This window comes from Rhamphochromis longiceps, linkage group LG1 (genome assembly GCF_057381845.1).
Source record: "Rhamphochromis longiceps isolate RC_006_pf linkage group LG1, R_longiceps_female_GT1.1, whole genome shotgun sequence".
NCBI classification, from domain to species: Eukaryota; Metazoa; Chordata; class Actinopteri; order Cichliformes; family Cichlidae; genus Rhamphochromis; species Rhamphochromis longiceps.
This window is the reverse complement of record NC_140557.1, coordinates 28,004,176-28,031,551: the sequence shown is the minus strand read 5'-3', so window position 1 is coordinate 28,031,551 and position 27,376 is coordinate 28,004,176. Positions and strand designations below refer to the sequence as shown.

General features: G+C 38.7%; 3 protein-coding genes across 4 annotated transcripts; 2 read left to right on the top strand and 1 right to left on the bottom strand.

The window, feature by feature from the left end:
- The first annotated feature begins 537 nt into the window (after positions 1–537).
- LOC146678874 (interleukin-18 receptor accessory protein-like) lies at positions 538–15,422 on the top strand. Its single transcript, XM_085404300.1, has 12 exons — positions 538–748; positions 888–1,080; positions 2,712–2,862; positions 2,944–3,112; positions 9,202–9,264; positions 9,412–9,523; positions 9,610–9,770; positions 10,170–10,307; positions 10,543–10,650; positions 10,729–10,869; positions 10,945–11,060; positions 14,969–15,422. The coding sequence occupies exons 1-12, from the start codon at positions 667–669 to the stop codon at positions 15,191–15,193; spliced, it is 1,659 nt and encodes a 552-aa protein (XP_085260426.1). The 5' UTR covers positions 538–666; the 3' UTR covers positions 15,194–15,422.
- Positions 15,423–16,744: 1,322 nt separating this feature from the next.
- pcnp (PEST proteolytic signal containing nuclear protein) lies at positions 16,745–19,639 on the bottom strand. 2 transcript variants are annotated; one of them, XM_085404285.1, is made up of 5 exons: positions 19,534–19,639; positions 18,721–18,947; positions 17,935–18,009; positions 17,785–17,840; positions 16,745–17,698 (listed from the first exon to the last, which is right to left on the bottom strand). In XM_085404285.1, exons 1-5 carry the CDS (start codon positions 19,577–19,579, stop codon positions 17,587–17,589), a joined length of 516 nt encoding a protein of 171 aa, XP_085260411.1. In that variant the 5' UTR covers positions 19,580–19,639; the 3' UTR covers positions 16,745–17,586. The 2 variants fall into 2 exon arrangements, with proteins under 2 accessions (XP_085260411.1, XP_085260402.1); XM_085404276.1 differs by having other exon boundaries at positions 18,721–18,950; positions 19,534–19,610.
- Positions 19,608–27,078, top strand: stk16 (serine/threonine kinase 16). Its single transcript, XM_085404264.1, has 8 exons — positions 19,608–19,714; positions 20,085–20,210; positions 21,196–21,415; positions 21,499–21,632; positions 22,865–22,952; positions 23,525–23,653; positions 23,772–23,893; positions 25,299–27,078. The coding sequence occupies exons 2-8, from the start codon at positions 20,125–20,127 to the stop codon at positions 25,435–25,437; spliced, it is 918 nt and encodes a 305-aa protein (XP_085260390.1). The 5' UTR covers positions 19,608–19,714; positions 20,085–20,124; the 3' UTR covers positions 25,438–27,078.
- The last annotated feature ends 298 nt before the right edge of the window (positions 27,079–27,376 follow it).

The window sequence follows — 27,376 nt, the reverse complement described above, 5'->3', positions numbered from 1 at the left end:
TAACAGAAAAGTCCTTTTGGATGTGATTCTTGTCATCTAGGTTTTCCCTAAAGCTTCAAGGTTATCCTTATCCCTGACACATATATCTCCACTATGATGCCCAATAAATATGCATGCCACCACACAGCAGATACCATCATAAACTTGTATGTGCATGTAGCAGCGCAACAACAATGAGACTGGATCACACCATTTTGCCGTTTTCAACAGATGATGTGTAGTTCTTAACACATCTGTTCTAAAAGATCATACAGTGGTAATTATATATATAAAATTGTGTTTGGGGTTTGCTTTATTTATGTATTTATTTATTTTTTGCACTAAATCCTGAAAGGGTCCCCTACCTCTGTCAAACAGGGTTTCCCTTAAAACACAAGTAAAATATAAGCCTACAGACAAATGTTGTTCTGCTGTTCACACAGGAAGTGGCTAAGAAGTAGCAGGAACTCACATATTAGAGTGAGTTCCAGTGAAATGATGTTCGGGTGTAACTAAACAGGAAATTGTATGACACCACATGCTGCAACATATGTCCTGTGAATTGCTTCAACCGCAAGATTTTCCACCAAAGAAGAAGAAAGAACATGAAAAGTAGGCAATACTAAGAACTCCATCACTGCGACGCCTGACACCAACAACCGGCTTTCTCGGATTCGAAGACGCAGCATGGAAACTGCATATTTCCTGTTTTTTCTACACCTTTCCTTGAAGGGATACTGTGAAGCAAATCATCAAACAAACAAATCAGGTATTTATCATAATACAAATTGTAAATCATACATTACAGCAGAAGTGTTTTAAAATGTTGTATTTTTTTTAGAGGAAGTGTGAAGAGTGACTATTTTAGATTGAAATATGACAACAACACGACTCATCTGTGTGTCCAGATCTTCAGAAGCACTACAAAGCTGCGGAGGGACAAAACTTTACGATGCCATACTGTAACTGTTCAAAGATGGTGGATATGAAGAGTACAAGTTCCAGTGCTGAAGGAGGAGGAAATGAAGAGCAATTCCTAGACTGTGGAAAACTGTTTATAGCTGAAGCTAAGCATTCTGGAAATTATTCATGTTTCACAAAGTAAATAATGCTAAGTTCAAGTACTGATATGTTGTATACAGTGATATATTGTTCCTATTTTAGGTATGTTTAAAGACACTGCACCCCGGAACAGTTTTTTGTTTTTTGCTGCTGTAATTGTTTCTCTTGCCCATAGAGACCCTAACGAGGACTCAGATAAAAATAGCACAAAATGCCAAATGTTACTAAAAATCACTGTTTAATCAAGGAATCCCTTCCCTGACCCACCAGGGCATGGATTCCTCTAAACCCCTGAAGGTGGGTTGTGGTATCTGGCAGTGTTGTCTGACATTTGGTTTATTTTACTAACTTTATTTTTAAGTCATAATTTAGAAATCTAAACTATGACTCCCTCTGAGTGGATCACACTGCAAATCATCCCACCTTTCTGCACAACTTAATTAATGGATCTTGTCTTGTCATTCTCTTTTTAGTCACAGTCTTTATATAAGTCCTGTAAGTTATGAGGTAAGGCCTACAATGATTGGACTGTTTTTTTTCAAGCACATCCCACAGATGGTAAATGGCCTGCATTTGTATAGCGCTTTTCTAGTCCATAGGACCCCAAAGCGCTTTACACTACATTCAGTCATTCACCCATTCACACACACATTCACACACTGGCGATAGCAAGCTACATTGTAGCCACAGCTGCCCTGGGGCGCACTGACAGAGGCGAGGCTGCTGGACACAGGCGCCACCGGGCCCTCTGACCACCACCAGTAGGCAAACACGGGGTTAGTATCTTGCCCAAGGATATTTGGCATGCAGCCAGGAGGCAGCCTGGGATCGAACCACCGACCTTCTGATTAGTGGCTGACCTGCTCTGCCACCTGAGCTACAGCCACCCCAGATGGGTGTACATGGTCTGCAACACTGCTTAGTTAGGTGGTACGTGTCAAAATAACATCCACATGGATGACAGGATCCAATGTTTCCCAGCAAAACATATCCAAATGCATCACACTGCCTCTGTTGACTCGACTTCTTCTGACCAGGACCCTGTCGCTGGTTTTACCAGTGATTCCACACGAGCTGCAGGTTGGGAGATGCTCTAACCCAGTCGTCTAGCCATCACACTTTGGCTCTTGCCAGACTCACTCAAATCCTTACTCTTGACCATTTTTCCTGCTTTTAACATCAATTTTGAGGACAAACTGTTGCTCCCTAACATATCCCACCCACTAACAGATGAAGTGATAATCAGTGTTATTCACTTTTCCTGTCAGTGGTCATCTTATGTCAGATTGAAGTTTATTAGCATAGAAAGATGTCTGTGGGTTTCACCCTCATCATTTTCACCGTAGGTGTTTCAGCAAGACACCTCTTCTCAGCCACTAACAGATATACACATGAGAATGCGAAACCTGTTTTCACTTTAAAAGTGTCAAAGTGTGAATCACACCTCTGAGATGTTTAAATGTTATCATTAGTCAATGAAACTTCACATTTATAGTACCTTTCACAAATCTGAATGCGGCCCAGTTCATTGAGTGCAGTAATTTAATCAAAACTTGTTTAAAACCTTTTTTTAAATCTATCTTCAAATGCAAAATAAATTGTTTTCAATGAGTGTAAATGACTTGCTGCTTCACAAATTTCTGTTACATGTTCGTGTCGCTGCTATCCAGTGGCAACAAGCTGTTCTTCCGTCTGCAAGTGGAGAAAATGAGATGCCTTTGGCGTAATGAAAGCATTAAAATCCTGGTTGTGTGTGCTGGTGGTCAAATCTCCTGCCCAGGCTTCGGCTGTAGTAACAACACAAATGTCACTTGGTACAAGGTGAGTTCCATACAAGATAGTAGTAACCACTTCACAATCTAAACATTGAAATCACAGCAAAACAAGTGTGCTTTCTTACAGAATAAAAAGAAGGTTTCAGACCAACACAGGCCGTCCCGGGAAGTCAGAGAGGTGTTATATCTCGAACCAGTCCATGAAAAGGATGATGGAGTATTTTTCTGTCACACACAAATAATTGAGGGAGGAGTGACATGGACTTTGAGGACGGGGGTTGAGGTCATAGTTATACGTAAGTGCTGTCTTCATGTTCTCATATGTATGTGTATTTTTGTTTTCTTATATGATCAAGATATTATCACTATGGTTAAAAGTTCATGATATATATACAGGGAGTGCAGAATTATTAGGCAAATGAGTATTTTGTCCACATCATCCTCTTCATGCATGTTGTCTTACTCCAAGCTGTATAGGCTCGAAAGCCTACTACCAATTAATCATATTAGGTGATGTGCATCTCTGTAATGAGAAGGGGTGTGGTCTAATGACATCAACACCCTATATCAGGTGTGCATAATTATTAGGCAACGTCCTTTCCTTTGGCAAAATGGGTCAAAAGAAGGACTTGACAGGCTCAGAAAAGTCAAAAATAGTGAGATATCTTGCAGAGGGATGCAGCAGTCTCAAAATTGCAAAGCTTCTGAAGCGTGATCATCGAACAATCAAGCGTTTCATTCAAAATAGTCAACAGGGTCGCAAGAAGCGTGTGGAAAAACCAAGGCGCAAAATAACTGCCCATGAACTGAGAAAAGTCAAGCGTGCAGCTGCCAAGATGCCACTTGCCACCAGTTTGGCCATATTTCAGAGCTGCAACATCACTGGAGTGCCCAAAAGCACAAGGTGTGCAATACTAAGAGACATGGCCAAGGTAAGAAAGGCTGAAAGACGACCACCACTGAACAAGACACACAAGCTGAAACGTCAAGACTGGGCCAAGAAATATCTCAAGACTGGTTTTTCTAAGGTTTTATGGACTGATGAAATGAGAGTGAGTCTTGATGGGCCAGACGGATGGGCCCGTGGCTGGATTGGTAAAGGGCAGAGAGCTCCAGTCCGACTCAGACGCCAGCAAGGTGGAGGTGGAGTACTGGTTTGGGCTGGTATCATCAAAGATGAGCTTGTGGGGCCTTTTCGGGTTGAGGATGGAGTCAAGCTCAACTCCCAGTCCTACTGCCAGTTTCTGGAAGACACCTTCTTCAAGCAGTGGTACAGGAAGAAGTCTGCATCCTTCAAGAAAAACATGATTTTCATGCAGGACAATGCTCCATCACACGCGTCCAAGTACTCCACAGCGTGGCTGGCAAGAAAGGGTATAAAAGAAGAAAAACTAATGACATGGCCACCTTGTTCACCTGATCTGAACCCCATTGAGAACCTGTGGTCCATCATCAAATGTGAGATTTACAAGGAGGGAAAACAGTACACCTCTCTGAACAGTGTCTGGGAGGCTGTGGTTGCTGCTGCACGCAATGTTGATGGTGAACAGATCAAAACACTGACAGAATCCATGGATGGCAGGCTTTTGAGTGTCCTTGCAAAGAAAGGTGGCTATATTGGTCGCTGATTTGTTTTTGTTTTGTTTTTGAATGTCAGAGATGTATATTTGTGAATGTGGAGATGTTATATTGGTTTCACTGGTGAAAATAAATAATTGAAATGGGTATATATTTGTTTTTTGTTAAGTTGCCTAATAATTATGCACAGTAATAGTCACCTGCACACACAGATATCCCCCTAAAATAGCTAAAACTAAAAACAAACTAAAAACTACTTCCAAAAACATTCAGCTTTGATATTAATGAGTTTTTTGGGTTCATTGAGAACATGGTTGTTGTTCAATAATAAAATTATTCCTCAAAAATACAACTTGCCTAATAATTCTGCACTCCCTGTAAGTACCACCAATTTTGAGCAAACACAGTAGCATACAGTTAGGACCATAATTGTTTGGGATGATGACAAATTTGTGTCATTTTTCTTTGTGCTACCACAGTGGATTTTAAAATCAATCAAGATGAAACTGAAATACAGACCTTCAGCTTTAATTCAAGGGGCTTAATAATCAATATTTTTAGATTAGCTGTAAATTACAGCATTTTTTTTTTTTTTTAATAAATAACCCCCTATTTAAAGAGGATCAAAACTAACTTTAAAATACTAGGATACCTATTTAAAACTATCAAATGCAGGTATTGTAAAAGTAACAAATTTAGTACACTTACAAATCGCTAATGTAACACTTAGTCATCAAATGCCCCAACCTTAGTAACTAAGGAAATAAAATGACTCGGACCAGTTTCAGAAACAATTGAGTTGAATTAAATTATCTTGAAAACTAAAACAGAGAATTGTGTAAAATGCCGGGTTACAATTACTTTAAAATGTCTCATTATGTTTGGTATGGTCATTTGGATAACTCAAATTCAACTTCAGTAACACAAAGGGGGGTCCACACTCTCTCTGTGCACACACTCAAGCCAGCATATGTTAAAATAAAATAACACCAACAGAAATGAAAACTTGTTGCAGGCCTGAAGTGATGCTTGGGAGCAGTGTGGCCCAAAACGTGATGGTCACTTCACTCAAAGATGAAAAAATACATAAAATATTGTACCCTATAATGCCGAACTTGCAGTCTTTATGCTGTTGGAAGAGCATGATGAGGAAAAGAACTCGCTGTTGGAAGATATCTGGCAGTAAAAGTCTCTGCACCTCTAGCTTCTAGTCTCTCAGTCAGTTCAAGGAATGAAGAGTGATCGGCAGACATCCAAAGATGGTGCGGGCTCCGTATTAGTATCACATGCACTCTAGGTTGTCTTGGCATCTCTTAACTAACTGATGAATATTCACAGTTTCTACATATTTAGCCACTCAGCTAATGAGCTGACACCCGTGTGTGCAGTGATGCTAACTTAAAGCTAATGCAAACATGAGCAGCTGCACTGTGTTTTTTAGGAGAAATGTCTCCAGCTTCTCACAGGCAGTTTGTAGAATGTGCATATCCACAAAGACTGTTGATAGTCCAATTCATACATACACTTTCTGCACTTAGTCCAATCACTTCCGCCCAAGATTACGTCCACTTAAAATCATGAGCTCTTCGCAACAAACAGGATGCTTGTAAATATGAATATAATAATATTTGGGTGCTGCTCGTTTGGGGTCTCTCTCTTCAGTTACTACAAAGCATGCTCTGTTGGGATTACAGATCAGCTGACTGACTTAAATAGTATCCCATCTCTGTTTTTGCACTATGCTTTCCATCATTATCCATTTGCACTGTAATGTGGAGTTTAATCAGTTTTGTATCATTTGGCTTAACCTGAGCAGAGTACAGAGAAAGAGTATAGCCCTGTACACTTCATCCTGCTACTTCTACGAGCAGTCACATGATCAGTAAACACTAATTACCTTTTCTACTCACAGCCATACATGCCCGTAACCATTTGCACCACCTTTTCTGACACATAATGCAGTATGCTTTGGATCATGAAGTTTTCTGCCTGTCTAATTTGGCCTTCCTGTTCTTAAATGCAATCGGTGGATTGCGACTTTTTGTAATCTCTTTGTACGCACATTCATGAGGCAATTTCTTGAATGTAGATGTCAGTGATATGCCTACCTTCTTGACAAAGTTCTTAATTTAGCTGGATGTTGCGAAAGTTTTTTTAAATTTTTTGTTTGTTTGTCTTAACCAAGTTAAAACTTCTGTGATCAAGAACTTTAGTTGTCTTCAATGGTCTTTAGGATGTTTTGGTGTTGCTGAACTGGCCAGTGCATTCATTTTTATTTATTTTTTTTTACAATCTACCATACTGGTTTTTGGCACATGATTAAGACTCAACATGATGGCCTCCTTCATTTGCACCTCTTTGGACTGCACACTAAGAGTTCCAGTGAACAGCATCCAAATATGAGAAAAAACAGTATGGGAATATGTATAACAATGGCTGTAATTCCGAAACAGTTTGTGTAACACATTTGTCAAAGTCCTTAAATTAAAGCTGAAACTGCACTTCAATAGCATTTTGGCTGTTTGATTTTAAAATCCACTGTAATAGTGAACAGCAGGCAAAAAAACAAGCAAAACTACAAAAAGTTGTGTGGTATTGACCTAACTGTAACTCTAGGGTTGTTAATCTTCACCTAACTGCTGGGCATTTAAAATTACATAGTCCAATTCATACATACACAGTTGCACAGACTTCTCGTCCTTTCTGCGCATCTCAGTGCAGCTACCAATCACAACATTCATTTTCGCCCATAATTCTTCCGCTTAAAATCATGAGCCTCAACACCAGCATCTTTAAGCTTTCATTTATTCACTAAAACATTTCTGCACTGAAACACTGATTGGCACAGCATCAATAGCTGCCAGATGTTTTATCTGGTTAATGCTCTATACATAGTCTAGCTATTAACATTCAGCGACTGCACTATTCCTGCTTCCTGCTATTGCTATGTGATCCATAGCTATTAACAGGGGTGCACATAAGTGGTCCACAGGTGCGCATTCGCTGTCAAAATACAAGACGCACACCAGATAAGAAGTTGCAACGCGCGTTTGCGTACATAAGATTTTCTGGAGGAGGACAGACATTTGTTTAGAATTCTTAAAGATGTCGAAGAAGCAAGCTCCTTTAAGCAATTACTTTGGTGTTCCTCCACCTCCAAATAAATGTAAGAAGGAGTCCGAACCACAAAAGAAGCACGTATTCTCGGAAAAGTGGTTGCAGGAGGTGAGCTGGCTTCAAATAAAAGATGAACGCACAGAGATATGGTGCAGAATATCCCGTGAAAATCCCACTCTAGCAGACAAAAACAGTGGCTTTTATATGTACGCAAATGCGCGTTGCAACTTCTTATCTGGTGCACGTCTTTTATTTTGATGGCGAATGCGTGTTGTTTCCCAACAGTGTCTTGTCTTATCTTGTTGTACTCTTGCTATTGCACACTTGAGTGTCCACATTGATCTCTTATAGTGCACTTGCAAAACAGCAGACATCACACACAGAGCTTATCTTATCGCCCTGCTCAGTTTAATGTCACAGTTTCCATCCTTCCAGCTTCCCAGTTTAATTGCTAAACTGTGAAGTTAAACTCATAACCAGTTGCACCAATTGTTTTATTCACAACAGTTTTTTTTTCTGAAAGCTCCAATACCATGCTTCATGTCAGCTGCAGCACCACTCTTAAAGGTTATTAAAAAGGGAATTTTAATATAATGCTTTATTATAATCCTTACATAATGTAACTCAGTGGAAGAAAACACATTGGTTACACAACTTGCATCTTTCTGTTTTGTTTTGTTAGGTTATTTATTGCAGTCGTCTTGCAAAAGATTGTGCCACTAAAGGCTAGATAGATAGCCTTAATAGATAGTTTGGCCAATTAGAAATCTGATACTACAGTCTAATAAGATAAAAAAGTAATACTAAATTAGGCCAGCGCATACTACCGGATAAAACAGCATGGCCATATCTTGCAAGATCTAATGTCTGTACGTACTCATTTACACATTTGCACGTCAAACAGGTGTCCCAAATTTAAGCATCCATTTTAACACACTTTTGAAAAGTCAGATTCTATAAATTGCAATAATATTTTTTTTCTAGGCCAGGTCAGACAAATTTGTTCTTTCACCAGTATGTCATTAGTGTATTCATTTACACTGATGCAATGGCATTTCATCCATATTCCAATCCAATTTCAAGAAATATACAATTACACAAGGGACACCTGAATGCCACTGCCCTATAAGAAAACCATTTACATCCCAGACTCAATTTGTACATTACACACTCTACCAAAAAATATTATTTGGTTCATATGCTGCTCAGAAACTGAATACCACAGGGCCTAACCCACAGTAGGTGGTTAAGTGGTTAACTGTTTGTGTGGTTGTTGCTATCATTGCTTTCCTGTGTAAGAACAACTTAGAATGCATGCAAATACATATGGTGATAGTACATTTCATTTATCTGTAGATTTGTCTTTTAAAAGAGCTCTGGGTATGCAGCTAGCTATAAGTTAGTGCTGTTACAGTTAAAACATACTGTGCTCTGAGCCCCTCTGTAGCTTGCTGACAAGTGTTGTGATGCAAAAATCAGCCTGACAGAGCTGCCTGCATCTTGGCTTATTTCTGCTTGTTTCTTGCTGAATTTTAAGGTGTCGGTATGTCTTGATATACACAGATTGCAAGGAGTCATTTGAATTGTTGTAGTGGCTGTTTCAAAGTAGAGCTCAGATCTATATGTGTATGACTGTTTCTGTAGTAAATTAGGTACACATTTCTGACTTTATTTCCAATCGCCTTCACAGCACCGCCATCACGCAGTCCTCCCAGGATTCCTGTTGATAATGAGCCAAAGGAAGTGGAAATTGGTGATTAGTTACATCATTCTGAAAAACTTATTTTAAAGAAAAACATGTACAGGAAGTGAACACACAAAATCAAGCAGCCCATTAGTTGTTTGTGTCACTTCTAGTGACCTGCTTTTAATGGCTTTTTTTCTCCTCCACTCAATTTAGGCCAGCCTTACACATTCTTATGTAAGGCACTTTTTCCTTTTGAACTAAATTTTTCACCAAAGATAGAGTGGTACATGAATAATGATGGTAACATGACTCTACTAGACAGTAAGTAAGTTGCATCAGTCCCTTACTACTAATGTTATAAAATCCATTCATGTAGCATGCAAAGCTCTCAACATCATTTCTGTAATGCAGACAGAAGTCTTTGAAAAAGTACACGCAAGAGTACGAGGTCATACAGGTAGCTACGATAAATGAGGTGACACCACATCACTTGACGTACACGTACACCTGCATCGCCAGTAATACATTTGGAAACATCAGCGCCACAATCAAGCTGAAAAGGAAAATTAAAGGTAATAATGTTCTTATTGTTACTTCATGTGTTCATGTTTTAGTCAGAATATATGTGTAATAACACTGTTATACCACTGTGCTTTAGTCACTGTTGTGGTCTGCTGCAATAGACAATATTTTTGCAAAAAAAAAACAAAAAAACTAATCACCAAACAAGCAAAAAATGTGATGAAATCCAATCTAAAGCTAAAGAGAAAGCTATTTAACTCATATTCATCACAAACAAAATTCTTAAAGCACGCGAGGGTTGCTCTGTGTCTGCTTAATGTGTAGTTAAACTGTTTCAGTTTTGTCTTCCAGCTTCTACCCATCCAGCTTCCCATGTCGGTCACTCCTGCTTTGAAGACGTAATACAATCTAAAAGTTGTTCTTTTGTTGTTGCTTTTTTCTTCTTGCAGTGCAATGGCCATCACTGGTTGGGTATCTAGTTACAGCCTTCCTGCCGGTGGGTGGGCTGATAATCATCGTGCGTGTAAAATGGCTGGAGATACAGCTCATCTACAGATGCTACTTTAAAAATGGAAAACACAATGGAGGTTAATGCAGATGCACATAGACTGGCACACCTGTCTCTCCTCTTTATAGGACATGGCATTACTTCAGGATGGGCATTAAATCCATAGGCTAACTGAAACGCTGTGTCAATGCTTTAAAATAGTCACTTTTTGTATTAATGGCAGTCAATATATTGTTTTGTCTCCACAAAGAAAGACTGTTATCATATGTATTTTTTTTCTCACGCTGTCTTTCGCAACTTGACACCTCTACCAGATGAGAAAGAGTTTGATGTGTTTCTGTCGTATGTGTGGAGCCCTGCATCAGAAGAAGTGTTGGGAGGTGAGATCATTTCCTCCAGATCACCTCTTAATGATGAGGAAGGTAAGCCAAAGCAAGGATTCTTTTTTCACCCTATTACATTTTTAAAAAACATAAAGTAACAGTTTCTTTTGTTGACAGGAGACCTGTGTATCACCGACCTACTTAACGAGGAAGTTAAAGCTACCAAAAAGCCACTAGAGGTGCTGCTGCCCCAAGTGTTAGAGGACCAGTGGGGGTATCGCCTCTGTCTACTGGAGAGGGATGTGATTCCTGGAGGAGGTTAAAAGATCATATATCTGTGTCTGTGTGAGAGATGTTTCCCAAAAGGGTTCCTAATTTCTTTTTTCTCTACAGCATACACAAATGACGTGGTTCTTGCATTAAAGAAAAGCCAAATGCTTATCTGTGTCCTGTCAGATGACTACTTCACCAACAGTAATGCTGTGTTTGAACTGGAATCAGGAGTTCAGGTAGGATTACATACTCACAAAGCAGAACTTTTTCTTGTTTTGTATAGTTTCTGTAGTAATTAGAGATGGCACGATATCACCTTTTTTTTCCAATACCGATTCCGATATCATAAATTTGGATATCTGCCAATACCGATATGAATCCGATACAGCGCATTTTGTAATCAATAAAACAGTTTTTAATAAATATCTTGCTGCATTTTGCAGAAGTTCATACTCAAGTTTTAAAAAAACAAGGGACTAAAGCTATTCTGTTATACCTGTATGCAAAAAATACACTCCACCCAAAACATTTTATAGTTCAGCAATACTGATCAATCTAATAAATTTAAACCTACACCATCCTCCCTATTCTGGTATTTTATAGAGTACTTACCTACCTAACTAATAGGGTTGCCAACTCCCAGCAAAAATATTAGGGAACCACCCCCCGCTCTTAATCGATGTAATCAACTTTAATTTAATGCATGTGTAAAACAAATGCACAGAAATCAATTATTTTTCTACAATATTTAAAGAGATTCAACATCTTTCTTCAACAGAATTGCAGACTGCACAGATGGTACCTTCCCAAAGGAAAACGTACTATAGCTTACTAGGGTGTATATTACACTTATTAGTTACTATATACAATAATGGATTTCTATACATTTAATCAGATGACCACTTTTGTTGTAAGATTCAGATAATTATTTGTTCAAAGTTTTTAAATGACATAACAAAGAAAAATATTTCTTTGTGCCCCCCTTCCCCTGTTAATGCCCTACCTGGCCCCCTGGCAACACTTTGCTAGACCCGCCCCTGCACAGTTACCAGCCGTCAGCTACCTAAAAAAGGATCCTGGTGTTATCTCTCAGAAACAGTTCATAACTTCCCTTCAACTCATTCATGTCACCTAAAAGGTAAACCTGTTTCTCCATCACCTGTTCAGCTCTGATGATTCAGTAAAGACATCTCCTGGTTTCATCTTCATGTTTCCCTCTCACCACATATCCAAACGGATATCATGACCAGCAGCTTTTACAGCCGTGGCTCCAGCAAACCTCAGCTGATACTAGAAAGTGATATTAAATACATTCTAACAACAGCTTATCAAGCTGAAAGACGGGACTTGCTGCAGAAAAGCCGATCAGCTGATCATTGATCAGTTTCATGTTTGAAGTAATAACAGGAGAGGAAGGGGGAGTGAATGAGAGAAGTAGATGCAACTGCACAGCAAAGACAGAATAACTCCAGCTTTGTGTCTATTTTTTAATTCTAGCTGAAGTATGGGACAAATCGCTTCCTTTTCACCTCAATATGGAACTCCGATGGCCAGTCCAGCTGTGGATCCATATATCAGTTGTTAAGCTTAACGTGGAAATACTATGCAAACATTCAGGGGTGAACTTACACACTTGCTTTACTTCTCTGGGATAGTTTTCGCCAAGATGAAATGCCGCGGTTAGGAAGCATGTAGCGAGGCTCCAAATGCTCCAACAGACCACCGACAGGTCTGGCAGACAACAGCCGCTCTATCACGTGACACATACTGCTCCGATGCGCAGAGCTGGGTTACGCCAATCAGCGCGTTTTGTGAGGTGATTTTGTGATACTTCGGATCGGATTACATTTTTAATTTCTCTCCGATATCCGATCCAGTAATTTAAGTCAGTATCGGACCGATACCGATACGTAATATCGGATCGGTCCATCTCTAGTAGTAATCAGACCAGATGGACTGTTACATGTAAGACAGGTTAAAATTCATTGATTACTGATCCCCCCGGGATAACCTGTGGCAAAAACGACTCTCACAATCACACTTCTAGGTCACAGTTTTAAATCTCTTCTGCAATCGCATACAAAAATTGGCCACCTTACTTGCTTCAACAGCTTTGTAGATATTTGAAGTTTACACAGCTACGTTCTCCCCTGAAAATATGTTAAAAGTTTATTTTGTGACCCAGAAAGAGTAATAAGAGTAATATTAAAAACTTAGTAGCGGCCGCTATTGTTGAAAACTGGAATTGGCTGATCCACGCTATGAATTCTGCGATATGGTGGGCCATAAAGGACACACCCGACCCATCCTTAAAATTCGTGGAAAAGGAGGACGTATTTGTCTGCATTCGGAGGAGTCTACGAATTTGGGCAGCCTTTGTCGCATCGCTGTGGCGTAATCGGCCTACAAATGCAGCCCATGAATTTGGACACCCCCAACGGTACCTTTTCTCTCAGGGGTGATCAGCCCGTCCACGGAACCGTTGTTCAGCGATCACACGGACCATCCTGTTTGTGACATCATCTTATTGCGGAAGTTTTCCATTAAATAAAGCCTGCAGACAAGTGGTGAGCGGTAGCTAACATTCTTTAATCAAATCAAAGAACAGAAAACTAAGCTTGGTGGAGAGGATGCATGACCGTGGGGCAGACGGTCAGCAGAGTCCCTCTCTGAGCCTTGCATGGCTCTCAGTTAAATACCTTCTCTAGGAACAAAAGGCAGTACACAGCTGTTTCACACCTTAAGGTTCACACTCCCTTGCTACCTCCCAGAGTCCTCGAAGACACAAAAGACTCTTCCTGTGGAGTTGTCTGCTTCCCCCCAACTTCCTTACCAGACCCCCACCATCTGTCTAACTGCTTGAGTGTGAGACATGCTAAAATCCAGTGGCACTAAGGCATTATACAATAAAATAATGTGAATAATACATAAATAAAAGACATTCTTATACACATCATATCACGGTACCGCACTGGAGTTCACTGAGCTCCAGATTCCATTCAATTCAATTCAAAATTTATTTGTATAGCACATTTAAAAACAACTAACCCTTTGGTTAACTAACAGTTAATCAAAGTGCTTCACAATCAGTTAAGAACAAGAGAAAGCAATAGGAAACAAATATAGATAAATTAGAAACAAATACTGATAAATGAGAAGACAATGAATTAACATTAAAAACATAAAACAGGTACTCAAACTGAACTCGAATTAAAAGCCAAAGTAAAAAAGTGAGTTTTAAGACGCGACTTAAAAGACTGAAGACTCTGAAGTACGAATCTCCACTGGCAGATTATTCCAGAGTCTGGGTGCTGCTGCTACGAAGGCCCGATCTCCTCTATGCTTCAATCAAGGCCTCGGTTGTGCTAAGAGCATCTGGTTAGGTGATCTCAGCCCTCTTTTGGGGTCATACATGTTGAGGAGTTTGTTTAAATAACTGGGCGCCATATTATTTAAAACTTTAAAAGTAAGTAAAAGAATCTTAAAATCAATACGATACTTTACAGGAAGCCAGTGTAAATTTGCTAAAACTGGAATGATGTGTTCATGCATTCTAACACCTGTTAAAAGAAGTGCAGCATCATTTTGGACTAACTGCAAGCGATGGAGAGATGAGTGTTAAGGACCCAAATAGAGTGAATTGCAGTAGTCCAGTCTAGAGGTGATTAAGGCATGAATAAGTGTTTCTAGGTCTCTTGGAGGAAGATGAAGCGGTCTCCATGCCTAGATGCTTGGTTTTATACACCTGTGGCTGTGGACTTCATTTTAACAAATGTTTTGATGGTAATTGAATACTTTTGGCAGTTAAGTGTACCTTCTAAAGCTTTATTTTTTCCCTGGACACATTATGAAAACATGCAATTTTCCTTCCAAACTTCACACTTATGTTTAGCAAATAATGACTATGTAGAAGTTGCCAGTGGAAAACTTTCATTTTGCAAGAAGCACAACCCGAATACAATCCTGTAAGTTTCATTTAATCACTTCAGTGACTTAAATTGAAACCAATAGCTGTGTGAATCTTCTTTTACGATGAAGGTGCAATTTTTTTAAACAAGAAAATATTTATAATTTCTTAACAATTAGATTGTTATCGTTTATTTATCATTATTGTTTTGTTTTGGGGGTTTTTACACATTTTTAGGCTTTGCTGCAAAACTCTGTCCTAAAACTCCTGCTTTTATGGACCACTAAAGCCTCGCCATCTCTTATCCAGCCTGATCCCCCCCTGCCCACACTTGTGCAAAGGGCCTTGGGAGTGCTACCCAGCCTGGATTGGAGGTCAGGGGAACCTTCCCACAGCAACTTCTGGAGATCTTTAAGGAAGACCATGCCCAAAAACAAAGTGAAGCTAGTTTCAGTGAGGTAGCATTACTGATTTTTTTTGGTGTTGGAAGAAACTATAGAATTTATAAGGTTACTCTTCTTTTCTTACTGTACATTATATTTATTTACTGTGTACTGTAAAGGTGAAAGTTCTCTTAATATAGTTTTCATTAAAATGTTGCAAGCACTTTCAGCAAAAGCCATTCAACCACAATTAACCACAGAACGTCAACGGAAATCATCATAAAAAAAAACAGAAATCCTTATGATACCTGAAATATTTTCATGTGTATACTGTGCATAGTATTTTTTTAACTTTGAAATACTGTTTAACACCTTGGTTTTGCTTTGTACTTATTTTTCTTATATAGAGCTCACAGTTTATCATTCATATTTATTTTCTGAGCGTCTGCAATAAAAAAAAAAATTCTTCCTGGCTTTAATAATGTATTTTGATTCTCAAGGTCAGAACAAAAACACACGTTAAGGAAATTTCCATGACAAAGATGTAGATTCATAGCTATCATTTTAACATTTTGGGAGGGAAAAAAGGGTGAGTCACCTCCTATACTATAGGGCTGGGTATCGCCCCTATTTCTAGAATCAATTCGATTCTTTTTCATAATCTCACGATTCGATTCGATTCAGTCAATTTTGACTAAGTCAGAAATATTATAAGTCTGATCAATTGTCAGTACTGACACCTATAAGACTTTATCAGAGGTGTGAGCATCACAGCAGATGCCTTTGTGTCAAAGTAACTGAGGATAAAACACAGAAAAACATGAAGGAGATTTTCCTGGCCTGGCTTTAAAGCAGATAACCTTAAAAATATTCTGCAGTAGAACAAAAACCGAAAAAAAAAAAAAACATGAATCAGCATACGATCATTACCTAATGCTGCTGAAGTGAAGCAGAGCAATGTTAGAGGTTTTATTAGAGACACAGCTAAGCGTTTTGCAATTTGGCATAATTTAAAAAAATTTACATTTCTTTGGTATTGAACATAAAAAAATGAGGCTTTCTTGTTGGATGTCTCTTTTTTTTTTTTTAACCAGTCTACCGCTGTAAACGACAGTAGACTGGTGGGTAATAAGCAAACGAATGCAGAAAAAAAAAAGATTTGAGATGAGAAACTGTTCTTGAAAAACACAGAGAGAGAAAGCTGTGTAGGAAGTGTGATTTTATTGTGGTAGAAGCCAAAAAAAGCAAAAGTAAGAGGAAATTCACAATGATGTTTATGTGAAGCGAAATGTGAAGCATAGTTTGGATCTTCTTTTGCTGCTGGTTCAGTCAATTTTGGATGGAGAGTGACACAATCTGCAGCATCAGGATCTGTGAGCTGTCAGCTTTCAGCCCCAACGGCGTGTACGTGCCATCGGGTGAGAAATGAATCGATGTCGCTTTATTCAAGGTGAAATTGATTTTAATTGGAAAATCGATTATCGAAACTCAGCCCTACTATACTATAGTCACCTCCTATACTGACTTTATTAGTGTCCGTGAGTATGTACCTGGTTTCACATGTTACAAAGACTGACTTATAAATACACACTTTAAAAAAGGAAATATTTAATGGAAACAGATTTCAGCATAACGTTGATTGAATTTATTAGGGGACGTTAACAGAACACTCAACCCACAGAAATTCAAAGTTCATATTTCTCATTAAGATGGATTTCCCCCAGACTGTAAAGCACAATGTATATCAGTGAGGTGCAACTTAAAATGGGCCTGATTAACATATCAACAGCACTGTTACCCGCACCCTGGTATCCACATCATGCCGCATTCAGTCTGGGTTTCACACAGAGGTCAACTACAGACATATTAGTTTTGGACATAAAAATGAAATCAGACATATTTCTACAGTAATTAGCCTGAATGGGTAAAAGAAAGCAAGCATAACATAAACACTGAGGTGGCACAGCCGGTGAAAACCAAGGATCTGGAACTGACAAACTCATGCCATGTCTAGTGTACTTCACACTCAAGACAGCATAGGTCTCACACTCTGATTTGTGGCATTTTAAAAATAAAACACTGTGGCACTCCTATTTACATTTTTACACAGAAATTAAGCAAGCAGCACACTTGCTCACCAGCTTTGGAGAGGAGCAAAGGAAAATGTGGGGCGTAAGGTGAGAGTTTTGTTTTTTTCATTAACCTGAAAAAGCAAATACAATTGTAGCCATCATACTGGGGAATTTCTTTTCATCACCAGTTCACACCTTTTACACAGAGGTCAACCAGTATTTCAAAGTGGAAACAAATTCAGTCACAATCAAAGCAGGCTTAAAGTATTCATCATCACAGACCCACAGAGAAGTTGGAAAAACTAGGACTCTAATGACTAATTATCTGAGCCTTCACTGATATTTAACATGGTTAACCTATACAAAATTAGCTAGTAGTGACAAAATTTGCTGTAGTTATTTACAAGTTTTCTGCTTGGGACTTGAGCTTCCTTTCCCAAAGCTTTTGATGATCGGAAAATCCCTGTTTGCCCTTGTTGAAGGAATTAGGTCCTGCAGATGTTGGCGTTTCCCTAAAAAGGTGACAGAAGTAAAGAAATTAAAGATTTCAAAGCTGACCACAGAAGCCAAGTGCAAAATTGTAAAGTACAGTCTGTACCTCCCAATGTTCTTCATCCTCATCTTTGCTTCTGGAGGCATCTCCTCAGGTTCACTCTACATGACAAAAGAAAGTTAATATCAGCCTCTGAACATCTACTGTTCAAGCATTTTTTGTGATCGTGACATGCCTGCATGCACAGACACTTACATCATCATCTTCGTTAAAAACAGACGCTAGGCCCAGCTTTTTTGCAGGAAGTGATGGCGCAGTCTCTTTGGGCTTCTAAAAACAGGTTGGGGGACATGACAATTAGGAAAACAAAATAAAACACCACAACTTAGCATCAAGCATCACACCTCCATGCTCAGAAATCACAATCCTTCCTTCAGCTTCTGAATTATAGCAGTGAATAAAGAAGTTTATGTAACAACACAGAAGGTCAACGTGAAACTGACCTCTGATATTTTGGATATTACCAACACCAACATGCATATGAACACATTCATAAAATGGAGAAAATAGGGATGAAATGTGTTTTGTGAGGCAACCGTCATAGTGATGGCTGATCATCCAAAACTAGTCATTTGATTCTTATGGTCTATTGACTGTTAATGACAATTTTGAAGAACTTCACTCAAGGTAATAAATTGCGATTGCAGTCACAGTGTCTTTTGGAAGCATAAACACAGCAACATGCAAATCTTGGATGAGGTAAATTCCTTATTCTTTCAACACCTTTCACACTGGTGGCCAGATTCAAATGACATGTCTTTTTAAAACTTTTAAAAACTTCACTACTACTTTTTAAAAACTCTTTAGGACTTTTCTGAGCAGTGTGCCATGATCATTTACAATCCCATGCTCTAACTTTTATGCTATTCAGAGACTGTGTACAACAATTTCATGGGTGTTACAACACCCATTATATTAATAGGGTACAGATTTTTAAATAACAGCGTTGCACAGTGTTAGTCTACAGTCTCACATACTCACCGGTGCTCCCAGTTTAATAGATATGGGGTTTGTTTTCTTCCCCAATTGACTGCTCATGCTGAAGCCTATTTTGGAGACTTTGGTTGGTGCTGGTGGGTCTGCTGAAGACTCGTCTTCATCTTCGTGGGTGAGATGCTGGGATGTGCGTTTGACTGCGGTCCCTTCTCCCCCCACAGTGCTACAAGAGACAGGCTTAGTTTTCACTCTGCCTCCCTCCTCCTGCGGCCCTGCTTGAGGCAAGACAACTCACCAAGGTGAACAACTGTTTCCTGGGCGTTATTAAATCCATCATCTTTACCTGTATGGCTAGCCATTAATGAAGCAACGAAACATAAGTACCACTCTACCATTTAATTTGGTGCTTTATCAATCCACGTGAAGACTGTGTGCGTAGTAAGTCGCAACCTTATCAGAATTTGGTGTTTGAAGCACTCTACATGATGTATAAGACCAGGTAACCCCAAGCTAAGATGCCAGCGCTAACTAGCATTAGTTAGCTAATAGCACACCAGCTATTCCGGCGAGTTATGAAGCTAAAAACAAAACAGTGGACTGTAGTAAAGAGTGATGCCTTTGGCTTATCAACTGTTAATTAATAGTACATCTGACACGCACCTAAATAGGTTAACGTCAACACAATATTAACTGCTAACTTGTCATTAGCAAGCTTATCTACTTAGCATGAAGTTGTCTTAAGACACCTTCTGCTAACGTCTCTTCTTAGTTTTAATAAACAGGGGGCATATCAAGCTAACACTGACTACTTTATATTTTTCAACCATATTATACACTATAAAACAGCACACATATCACCTCTGTCGTCGGTGTTACCCCTCCTTTTACGCTCGTTATCCGCCATTTTTTTCTCCACTCAATTTCACCGCTAGTCGTCTTCTGGCGCTGTTAGCAGTACAACCCTCCCACTCTGATAATAGAAGAAGAGGAAAATGGACGTAGCAATATGACAGCGAGCTAACCTGGTAAACAGAAACTGGTAAGAATAAGGAACTTAACGAGTTTAATCGCATAGCGTGTTATTTATAGCTTGTAGGTATTTAGGTAAAGCTACAGGTCGACTTGAGTTAATATTAAAAGTTGACCCTAATGTGAAATATTACCTGTTGTAGCTTTGCTATCCTCAGCTATGCTACGTGTTAATGTAATGCTGTGTTGGCTAACATTTATGTTACAGTTCATTAGCGCTGTAAGACCCAGTGTGTTTTATATACACGGCCGATATCTTTTAGATTACTTCCAGTAACGGTTATTTTACATAGTTAACACAATTGATAGACTTTATGCATTTCTGTCACCCTTGGATAACTTTCTGTCTTTTGTTGTTTGTTTGTTTTTTAAATTCCCAGTCCCTTTAAAAGCTTGCCCTAAGACAATGTACCAGTCAAGATGGGACAGACAATGTGCGTATGCTCCCGTGCCTCCATCACCATTGATAACAAAAAGTATTATTTTGTCCAGAAGCTCGACGAAGGGTAAGAAAACATTTTCACACTGTATGACTTTAACTACGCAGAAGTATATCATAAGATTTTATATTTGTCACCAAATCCTAAATTAGAAAAAGAAACAAATGAATAATTAATCCTCTAAGAGTTATCCCGATGTAGCTCATTACTGTGACCTTCATTCATGAGTCTCATAGCTGCACTTGGTGACCGCATCTCAACTTACTGGGAACATGGGCACTGGTTGTTAGTTTGTAAACAGATCCTATACACTCTCTTTGTTATTTTATTTTATTAACAGGGACGAATCAAGTTTATAACCTCAGATATGCTGGGAAATCATAAGGCAATGAAAGATGGATTAATGCATTGTTGATTATTAAAACTTTTTGGCTCCAGTTTCTTCTTTTACCTGTTCCCTTTTAGGATAACAGTGGTTATCTCCCTTTGTCTCACCTTAGCCATAGTCTTCCTCTGTCACACAAACCCTTTGTATATCCTCCTTCACTACATCCATGAGTCTTCTCTGTGGCCTTCCTCTTTTCCTGCTGTCTGACACATATCTACTATCCCTCCTCTGTGCATGTCCAAACAATCTTTGTTTTCTACCTGTGTTTCCAAAGCCGTCCCTCTGATCTACTTATTTCTAATCCTGTCTAATCAGGTCACTCCCAGTGAAAATCTTAGCATCTTCAACTCTGCCCACTCTTTGTTTTTATTTTGTTTCTTTTTGTGGGTGTTTTTTTTTTTTTGGGGGGGGGGGGGGCAGTATCACAGGCTCCAAGCCATACATCATAGCAGGTTTCACTACCATCTTGCAAACCTTAACTTTGATTAATTTGCTATCCTTTTGTCATAAATCCCCCTGATAGTTGTCTCAACAAACTCCAACCCACTACATGCACACTTTTCTTCACCTCCTTTGTTCAAACCAAAGCAAGTATGTATGGCATGTCACTGTTCCTTTCCTTTTAAGTCAGTTTTGCATTGATAAACCTTTTTCTCTTTTCAGTGGGTTCAGTTTCGTTGATCTGGTTGAAGGGGTAAAGGATGGGCACTTCTATGCCCTGAAGAGAATCCTATGTCATGACCGTGAGGGTCGCCAGGAGGCTCAGACAGAGGTGGAGATGCACCAGATGTTTAACCATCCCAACGTCTTGAGCCTGGTTGCACATTCCTTTGTTGATCATGGAGGCAAGACTGAAGCCCGGCTACTTCTGCCATATATGAGAGTAAGTTTTTGCAGCAGTTATCATTAGCATAATCTTGAGAGAAATGATCTTGGTCTGATATGCTTGCGTGCTTATGCAAACAGAAAGGCAGTCTGTGGTCTGTTCTGGAGAAGCTGAGAGACAAGGGGAGCTCAATGCCTGAAAAACAAATTTTGCAAATCTTTCGTGGTATCTGCTCTGGACTCAAGGCCATTCACGACAAAGGCTATGCACACAGGTAATCCCTAACCATCTGAGATGTTGAATGAGAAACTATATGAAAAAAAGAATAAACATCATTGTGCTGTTATGCATTATTTGATTAAAACTTTAATCTTACTTCCGATCTGTTTATTTTTGACTTGGGGTATGCAGTTTTTCAGCAGCAGTGCATGGTGGTGCAGAAATGACAAGCGAGTGCACTACATGCATATCATGTTTCACACATTTCAAAAGAAATACCAGATTATTTTGCCATATTCAGATTCATTACTCCCATAAAGGGGGGAAATCCATAATTTTTATCTTTTAGAAAGCTCCACAATACTTATGCATTTAGAAACAAAAACATTATTTCACCACTTAAATAAGTTGAACCAGTTGTGTGTCTTGCAGCTCATTGCCATATTGTCTTTATTGATGGTCAGCTGCAAATAGCTTGACCACATTCCAACAAACATATGGGACAAACACAGTGTTTGTGTGGATCAAAGTGGGACACGTTTACAATGCTGGGACGTGTTCAAATGCAATATATTTGAACGTAACCTTTTAAACTTTCTTGCCAACTTACTAAATAGTTGTCAGTAGCATCTGTATATCTCATATCTGACAATTTTAGTAATTTTTAACAAGTTATGGCACATGCACACAGACGATGTCACTTCACAGAATAATTGTTCTTGTGCAAAATGTAAAAATAACTTTAGAAAAACAAATTTCTCACTATATACTACCTTTTCATTTTCTGTGTTGTAGTTTCTATCATTTTCACAAAAATTTGCAAAGCTTCTTACTTTTTGGTAATTTGGAACTTTAGCCTGACTAATGTTATACCCAATGTGACTATGCTAAAAATACTTCCCTTCATACACATTGACTAAAAGCCAGGCTTTAGAAAAGTGCATGTATTGAAGAACCAGTCAAAATGTAGCACATTGTCTCAAGATTATTTGTCTAAATAGTTGTACTTCTTTTGAAAAACAAACTAAAGGTAGTTTGGTTATCATCAAAATGGCAATTTCAGCTCGAGTGACCAGATGTTCCTCTTTATGTGGGACTGCACAGCATTTTTACTTCTTGTCCAACGTCCCACAGCTTACCCGAGTGACTGGTTGTTGCCAGATGGTCAGCAACAGGCCTCCAGGCATGAGTGACTGATGCAACAGTCAACCTGCTTTTGTGTTTTTTGTTTTTAACCCGACAGAGTTGTCTACATCTAAATGCCTGCTGTGTGCTATAATTTGACAGAGACATAAAGCCCACAAATGTGCTTCTTGATGAGGATGACAGGCCAGTTCTGATGGACCTTGGCTCAATGAACCGTGCCAGGATTGAGGTAAAATCCAGGGTCTAAGAAGGATTTTTAAGATTTGTGACTTTATGGGGTTTTTTGTGGAAAAAAAGACTTAGTTAGTTTAACTGAAGCCTGAGGTGAGACTGGTCACCACAGCATTTTTGTGCTCTGAATGTGTAAGAACAAAGTGCCGTCCTCACTACTTTTTTTGTGTTTGTTTATACTGAAAAGTAATTTTCAGGCTTTTATTTAATTGAATTCAATTCAATTTTATTGAATTTAAATGTTGCTGAGCTCCACCACTAGATGGCAGAGTAGTGAAGCTCATATTTAGGTTATACAGCTAAATGTCTGGGTTTTGTCTTTAGTTTCTCAGGACACAGCTGTTTTCTTTCTAGATTTTCTTTTTTTTTCTTTTTAAACATAATTGACTGTGTAATGAGCAATGTCACATGTGACTTTTAACATTTCCATAGCTTTTATTGTTAGATTTGCTTTTTGTATGTCTCTGAAACTACTTTGTGGTTCTTTAACACATCCATCCAACGTCTTACCGCTAGAGCCCCTAAACTACTTAACCCACAATGGATTTAATAAAAATGACTTCATTGCAGGTAAAAGGATCCAGAGAAGCCATGACCATACAGGACTGGGCCGCCCAGCGGTGCACCATTTCGTACAGGGCTCCTGAACTCTTCAATGTTGAGAGCCACTGCATTATAGATGAGCGCACTGATATCTGGGTAAAGCTGTGTAGACCTTTTTCCTCTTGGCTTGTCTGTGTTGCGTATGTTTGTTCTCACTAAATGTCACTCACAGATGAAACCTCTTTCTTGTGCTTTGCTGTCCCCACCGTTCCAGTCACTTGGCTGTGTGCTTTACTGTATGATGATGTTGGAAGGGCCGTACGATCTGATATTTCAGAAGGGAGACAGTGTTGCTCTGGCTGTCCAGAATCCAGTATCCATCCCTCCCTCTTGCAGGTCAGTCTTCAGGCTGTAGCTTGAAAGTTTCCTATTTATTTAAATGTTTGTGTTACTGCTTTGCAGAGTAGTAGGAAAAAACAGTTGTTTTGAATTGAGAAGCCCTGGAGAATAAAAGCATGTTCCAGTTCAAATGGCGTGCAACTGATTTTAGGACCGATAGTAACAGGAATAGGTACCTTACCAAGATTTTTGTATGCTTGAATTTTCTTTGGTACTGTTCAGTTAAGCTAACACAACACTGACCTCTCAAATGTAGTACAAAAAAACTAAGTTTAGTTTCTCTTTCATTTTAAAAAAAAAAGCTATGTGGCTGTGAGCCTGGCTACACCCTGGAAACCTTTTCACTGTTAATAAAAATTGTGCATGCTTAACACCGCACATGCTTTACAGTGCGGTGTAGAAGTCTTAAGCTACCCCTCCTTTCATCATATTTTCATAGGAAGGAAAAGGTATTGCAGTTCTTTGAAGTTCTTTCAAAAGTTTGAAAGTCAAGATTTGGTATCACCACCTTTTATTCTTCAACACAGCTTGAACTCTCTTAGACAAGCTTTCTGTCATTTTTTTAAAAGTAGTCTTCAGGAATAGTTTTTCAGTAATGTTGAAGTTTGAGCTTTAGGATCATTTACATGCTGAAAAATGAAGCAGTTGCCAACCAGATGCTTTCCTCATGGCACTGTATGGTGTATCTAACCTCACTTTTCTGTGTTGATAATTTCACAAATGTTGTTCTCCAACACCACTGGTTGAAATGCAGCCCCGAATCATGATAGAGCCTCCACCATGCGTCATAGATTGGTGTGGACACTCTATTGTACCTCTCACCTGTACTTCTCCAAACACACTGACTAAGATTTGAACCACAGTTATCAAATCTGGATTAATCACCCAATAAGACCTGTTCCTACTGATTTTCAGTCCAGTTCTTGTGTAATTTGGTCACCCTGAACATTTTCTCCATGTTTATTCCCTTCTTTAACAATGGCTTCTTGACAGCCATCCTTCCCCAAAGACCGTTTCTGATTAGGCTTCAGTGAACACTTTTTTTTTTTCTTTTTTGAAGTTTGAACTAAAGTTGTGACATGCTGCTCTTAACAAAGTGCCTAAAATAACCATTTAGAATGGGTTCTGTGCCGAGTTGTCTGTTATCTATAGACACTAGTTCATCCTTTGAGTTAGGTGCCTTTTTCTGCTTGAATCATTCATATGTCAGTGTGAAGTTGCTTAACAAACAAAAAAGATTCCTCTGAAAATGCTCGGTACAAGGACTGGACTGAAAATGAGTGAAAAAAGCTTACAAGAAATTCTGACTCCTTGGAACCAAAATCTAAAGAAGCGAGGGGGTAACTCAAGACCTTTGACAGCACTGTATCAAACCTAAAGTTGGTATTTGTCTTGTACCCAGATACTCAGAGGGTCTGCAGATGCTGCTGAGCTCCATAATGGTGTCAAATCCTCAGGAGAGACCGAACATCAACTGGGTTCTTGATCAAGTACAGGACCTGCAGAGTCGCAGCCCAAACACCCAAACCAACATGGTCTGATCCTGCACAGTGAACCAAATGTGTGGTCATGTAGACCTTTGAAAGGAACATCTTAGTTCCAGGTTAAAATTCTTTGATTTATTTATTGACTCTAATATACCAATTTTCACTCATCTTGGGGAGCTTGGCATGAGTTTAGTTTGAATGTTCCAGTTCAGTTTGGGTATCACAAAACATTTGTATAGTCCTCCTAAAGCTCTGAAGAATCAGAGAAGCCTTACATGTAATTACACCCAGAAGCCAATTATGGCTGAGGCTATGTGCATCTGATAATGAAGTGGGTCTGTTTTGTAATCTCAACGTTCTTCCAAGAGTAGAATAAAGAGGACACCACTCTGTCAATTCAGTTTGAGGCTGGAACTAGCAGGGTGGAATTTTAGTTTGGGACTATGATGAGGGCAACAGGCTAGCTTTATTACTCTATATGAAGGTTAAAATCGGTGTACATTAACTTAAAATTCAGTTATGAAGAAAAGCTGCCTAGCTACTGGCTGTGGCCTTACAAAATAAGCATATTTCTATAATAATACTTTAAGATATTCAACTTTTTGTTTTCTCAGTTATAGTGTGGTTGTTTTTTGTTTTCTTAATGACAATGGTGTAAAGATAAAAGATAAACATAAAAGCTTTGCCAAAATTTCCTGTGAGTGAAAGCTGCCCCAGATGACATTCCCTAGCAAGAAGGAATATGTTCCACTTTCTTTCTTTCTTTTTCCCCCTTTAATTCCTTATTATTCCTTATTATGTGTAACACTTAGTTACACGTGTGTACCGTAATCGTCAGCTTTCTCGTTTTAGCAGAGATGGAGAAAAGAGGCAGGAGTCTCCTCGTCTGCATTTCTCCACATATTCAATTACTTGCACACACAAAAAAGAAAAGAGAATGATTGGAGATGTCAGGTTCTAATGTTACAACGGTAAATTCAAATTTTAATGACACTGAGGAATCACTTCATGGCATGCTTGTCATCAAAATTGCAATTTTATGTGACCTTATAGGGTTGGTTTTTGTTTTGTTTTTATTAAACTTCACTTTTCACTGTATTGTGTTTTAACAGTTAAATATTTTCCATTCCAGCTATGTTTGTGTTGAATCCTGCGTTTTCACTCATGAGTGATTAGTTTGACACTTTTGTTTTCTCAGGGTACGCAAACATCCCAAAGGGTCTGATGGTGTTTCTCATTAGACCCTAATGATACTTTTTAAATGGTTACTAGACACAGTAAATTTTTAGGCGTTTTAAATTTCATTTTTGGCTGTCCTGCAGTGATGAAGTACATTATAATAAAACTAAGAAGTCCAGTTAATTGTTGGTATGTACTGGAACAGTAATTAACACAGCATTTAACTGTATCACCACCTCCTACTAAGCCTGTCTATGTAAACTGACTATGAACTTCTGTGTGGCTGTTAATGGCGCACAAACTGGCTTGATGCCTGCAGTAAGAAATCTCTCCTGTATTACAGACACAGTGGTGAAGATCACAGATGAGTGTGTTATTTGATTTTGTAAAATCCTTTTGAAGTTGTGTTTATTCACTGTCAATTAAAAGGATAAATGTGGTAAATATGTACTGTAGCACTATGTACACAGTTTTTAATATACTTGTGAAATAAAATGGCATCGTGGCATTTTAAAAGTAGTCTGTCAAATAAATTATGTGAATCTGTGTTTAAGTATAGTTACCGCTACGACACATCGCCCAATTTAAAAAAACAAACAAAAAAAGCATTCTGAAAGCATTAATTAGTTGGTTAAACTTCATAAATTCAACCTAGGGGATCATCAGATATTTGCATTTCAATTGTTTTGATAACCTGATGTTTTGTGATGCAGCATCAATTTGCAGCCTATAAAATTTTATTTGTAAATGTGATATTATGGTGGATGATCAATCACAATTCGCAGATAATAGTAATTTATGATGTACAGAAAGC

Excerpts from the sequence above, each read along its gene's own strand:
- LOC146678874 (XM_085404300.1), top strand. The coding sequence starts at position 667 with ATGGAAACTGCATATTTCCTGTTTTTTCTACACCTTTCCTTGAAGGGA. Across the intron at positions 10,308-10,542 it reads AAATGGAAAACACAATGGAG|ATGAGAAAGAGTTTGATGTG; the intron begins GTTAATGCAGAT and ends CACCTCTACCAG. Across the intron at positions 11,061-14,968 it reads AACTGGAATCAGGAGTTCAG|GCTTTGCTGCAAAACTCTGT; the intron begins GTAGGATTACAT and ends ACACATTTTTAG.
- pcnp (XM_085404276.1), bottom strand. The coding sequence starts at position 19,579 with ATGGCGGATAACGAGCGTAAAAGGAGGGGTAACACCGACGACAGAG. Across the intron at positions 18,951-19,533 it reads GGGTAACACCGACGACAGAG|CAGGGCCGCAGGAGGAGGGA; the intron begins GTGATATGTGTG and ends TCTTGCCTCAAG. Across the intron at positions 17,699-17,784 it reads AGGATGAAGAACATTGGGAG|GGAAACGCCAACATCTGCAG; the intron begins GTACAGACTGTA and ends TCACCTTTTTAG.
- stk16 (XM_085404264.1), top strand. The coding sequence starts at position 20,125 with ATGGGACAGACAATGTGCGTATGCTCCCGTGCCTCCATCACCATTGAT. Across the intron at positions 21,416-21,498 it reads TACTTCTGCCATATATGAGA|AAAGGCAGTCTGTGGTCTGT; the intron begins GTAAGTTTTTGC and ends TTATGCAAACAG. Across the intron at positions 23,654-23,771 it reads ATGAGCGCACTGATATCTGG|TCACTTGGCTGTGTGCTTTA; the intron begins GTAAAGCTGTGT and ends CCACCGTTCCAG.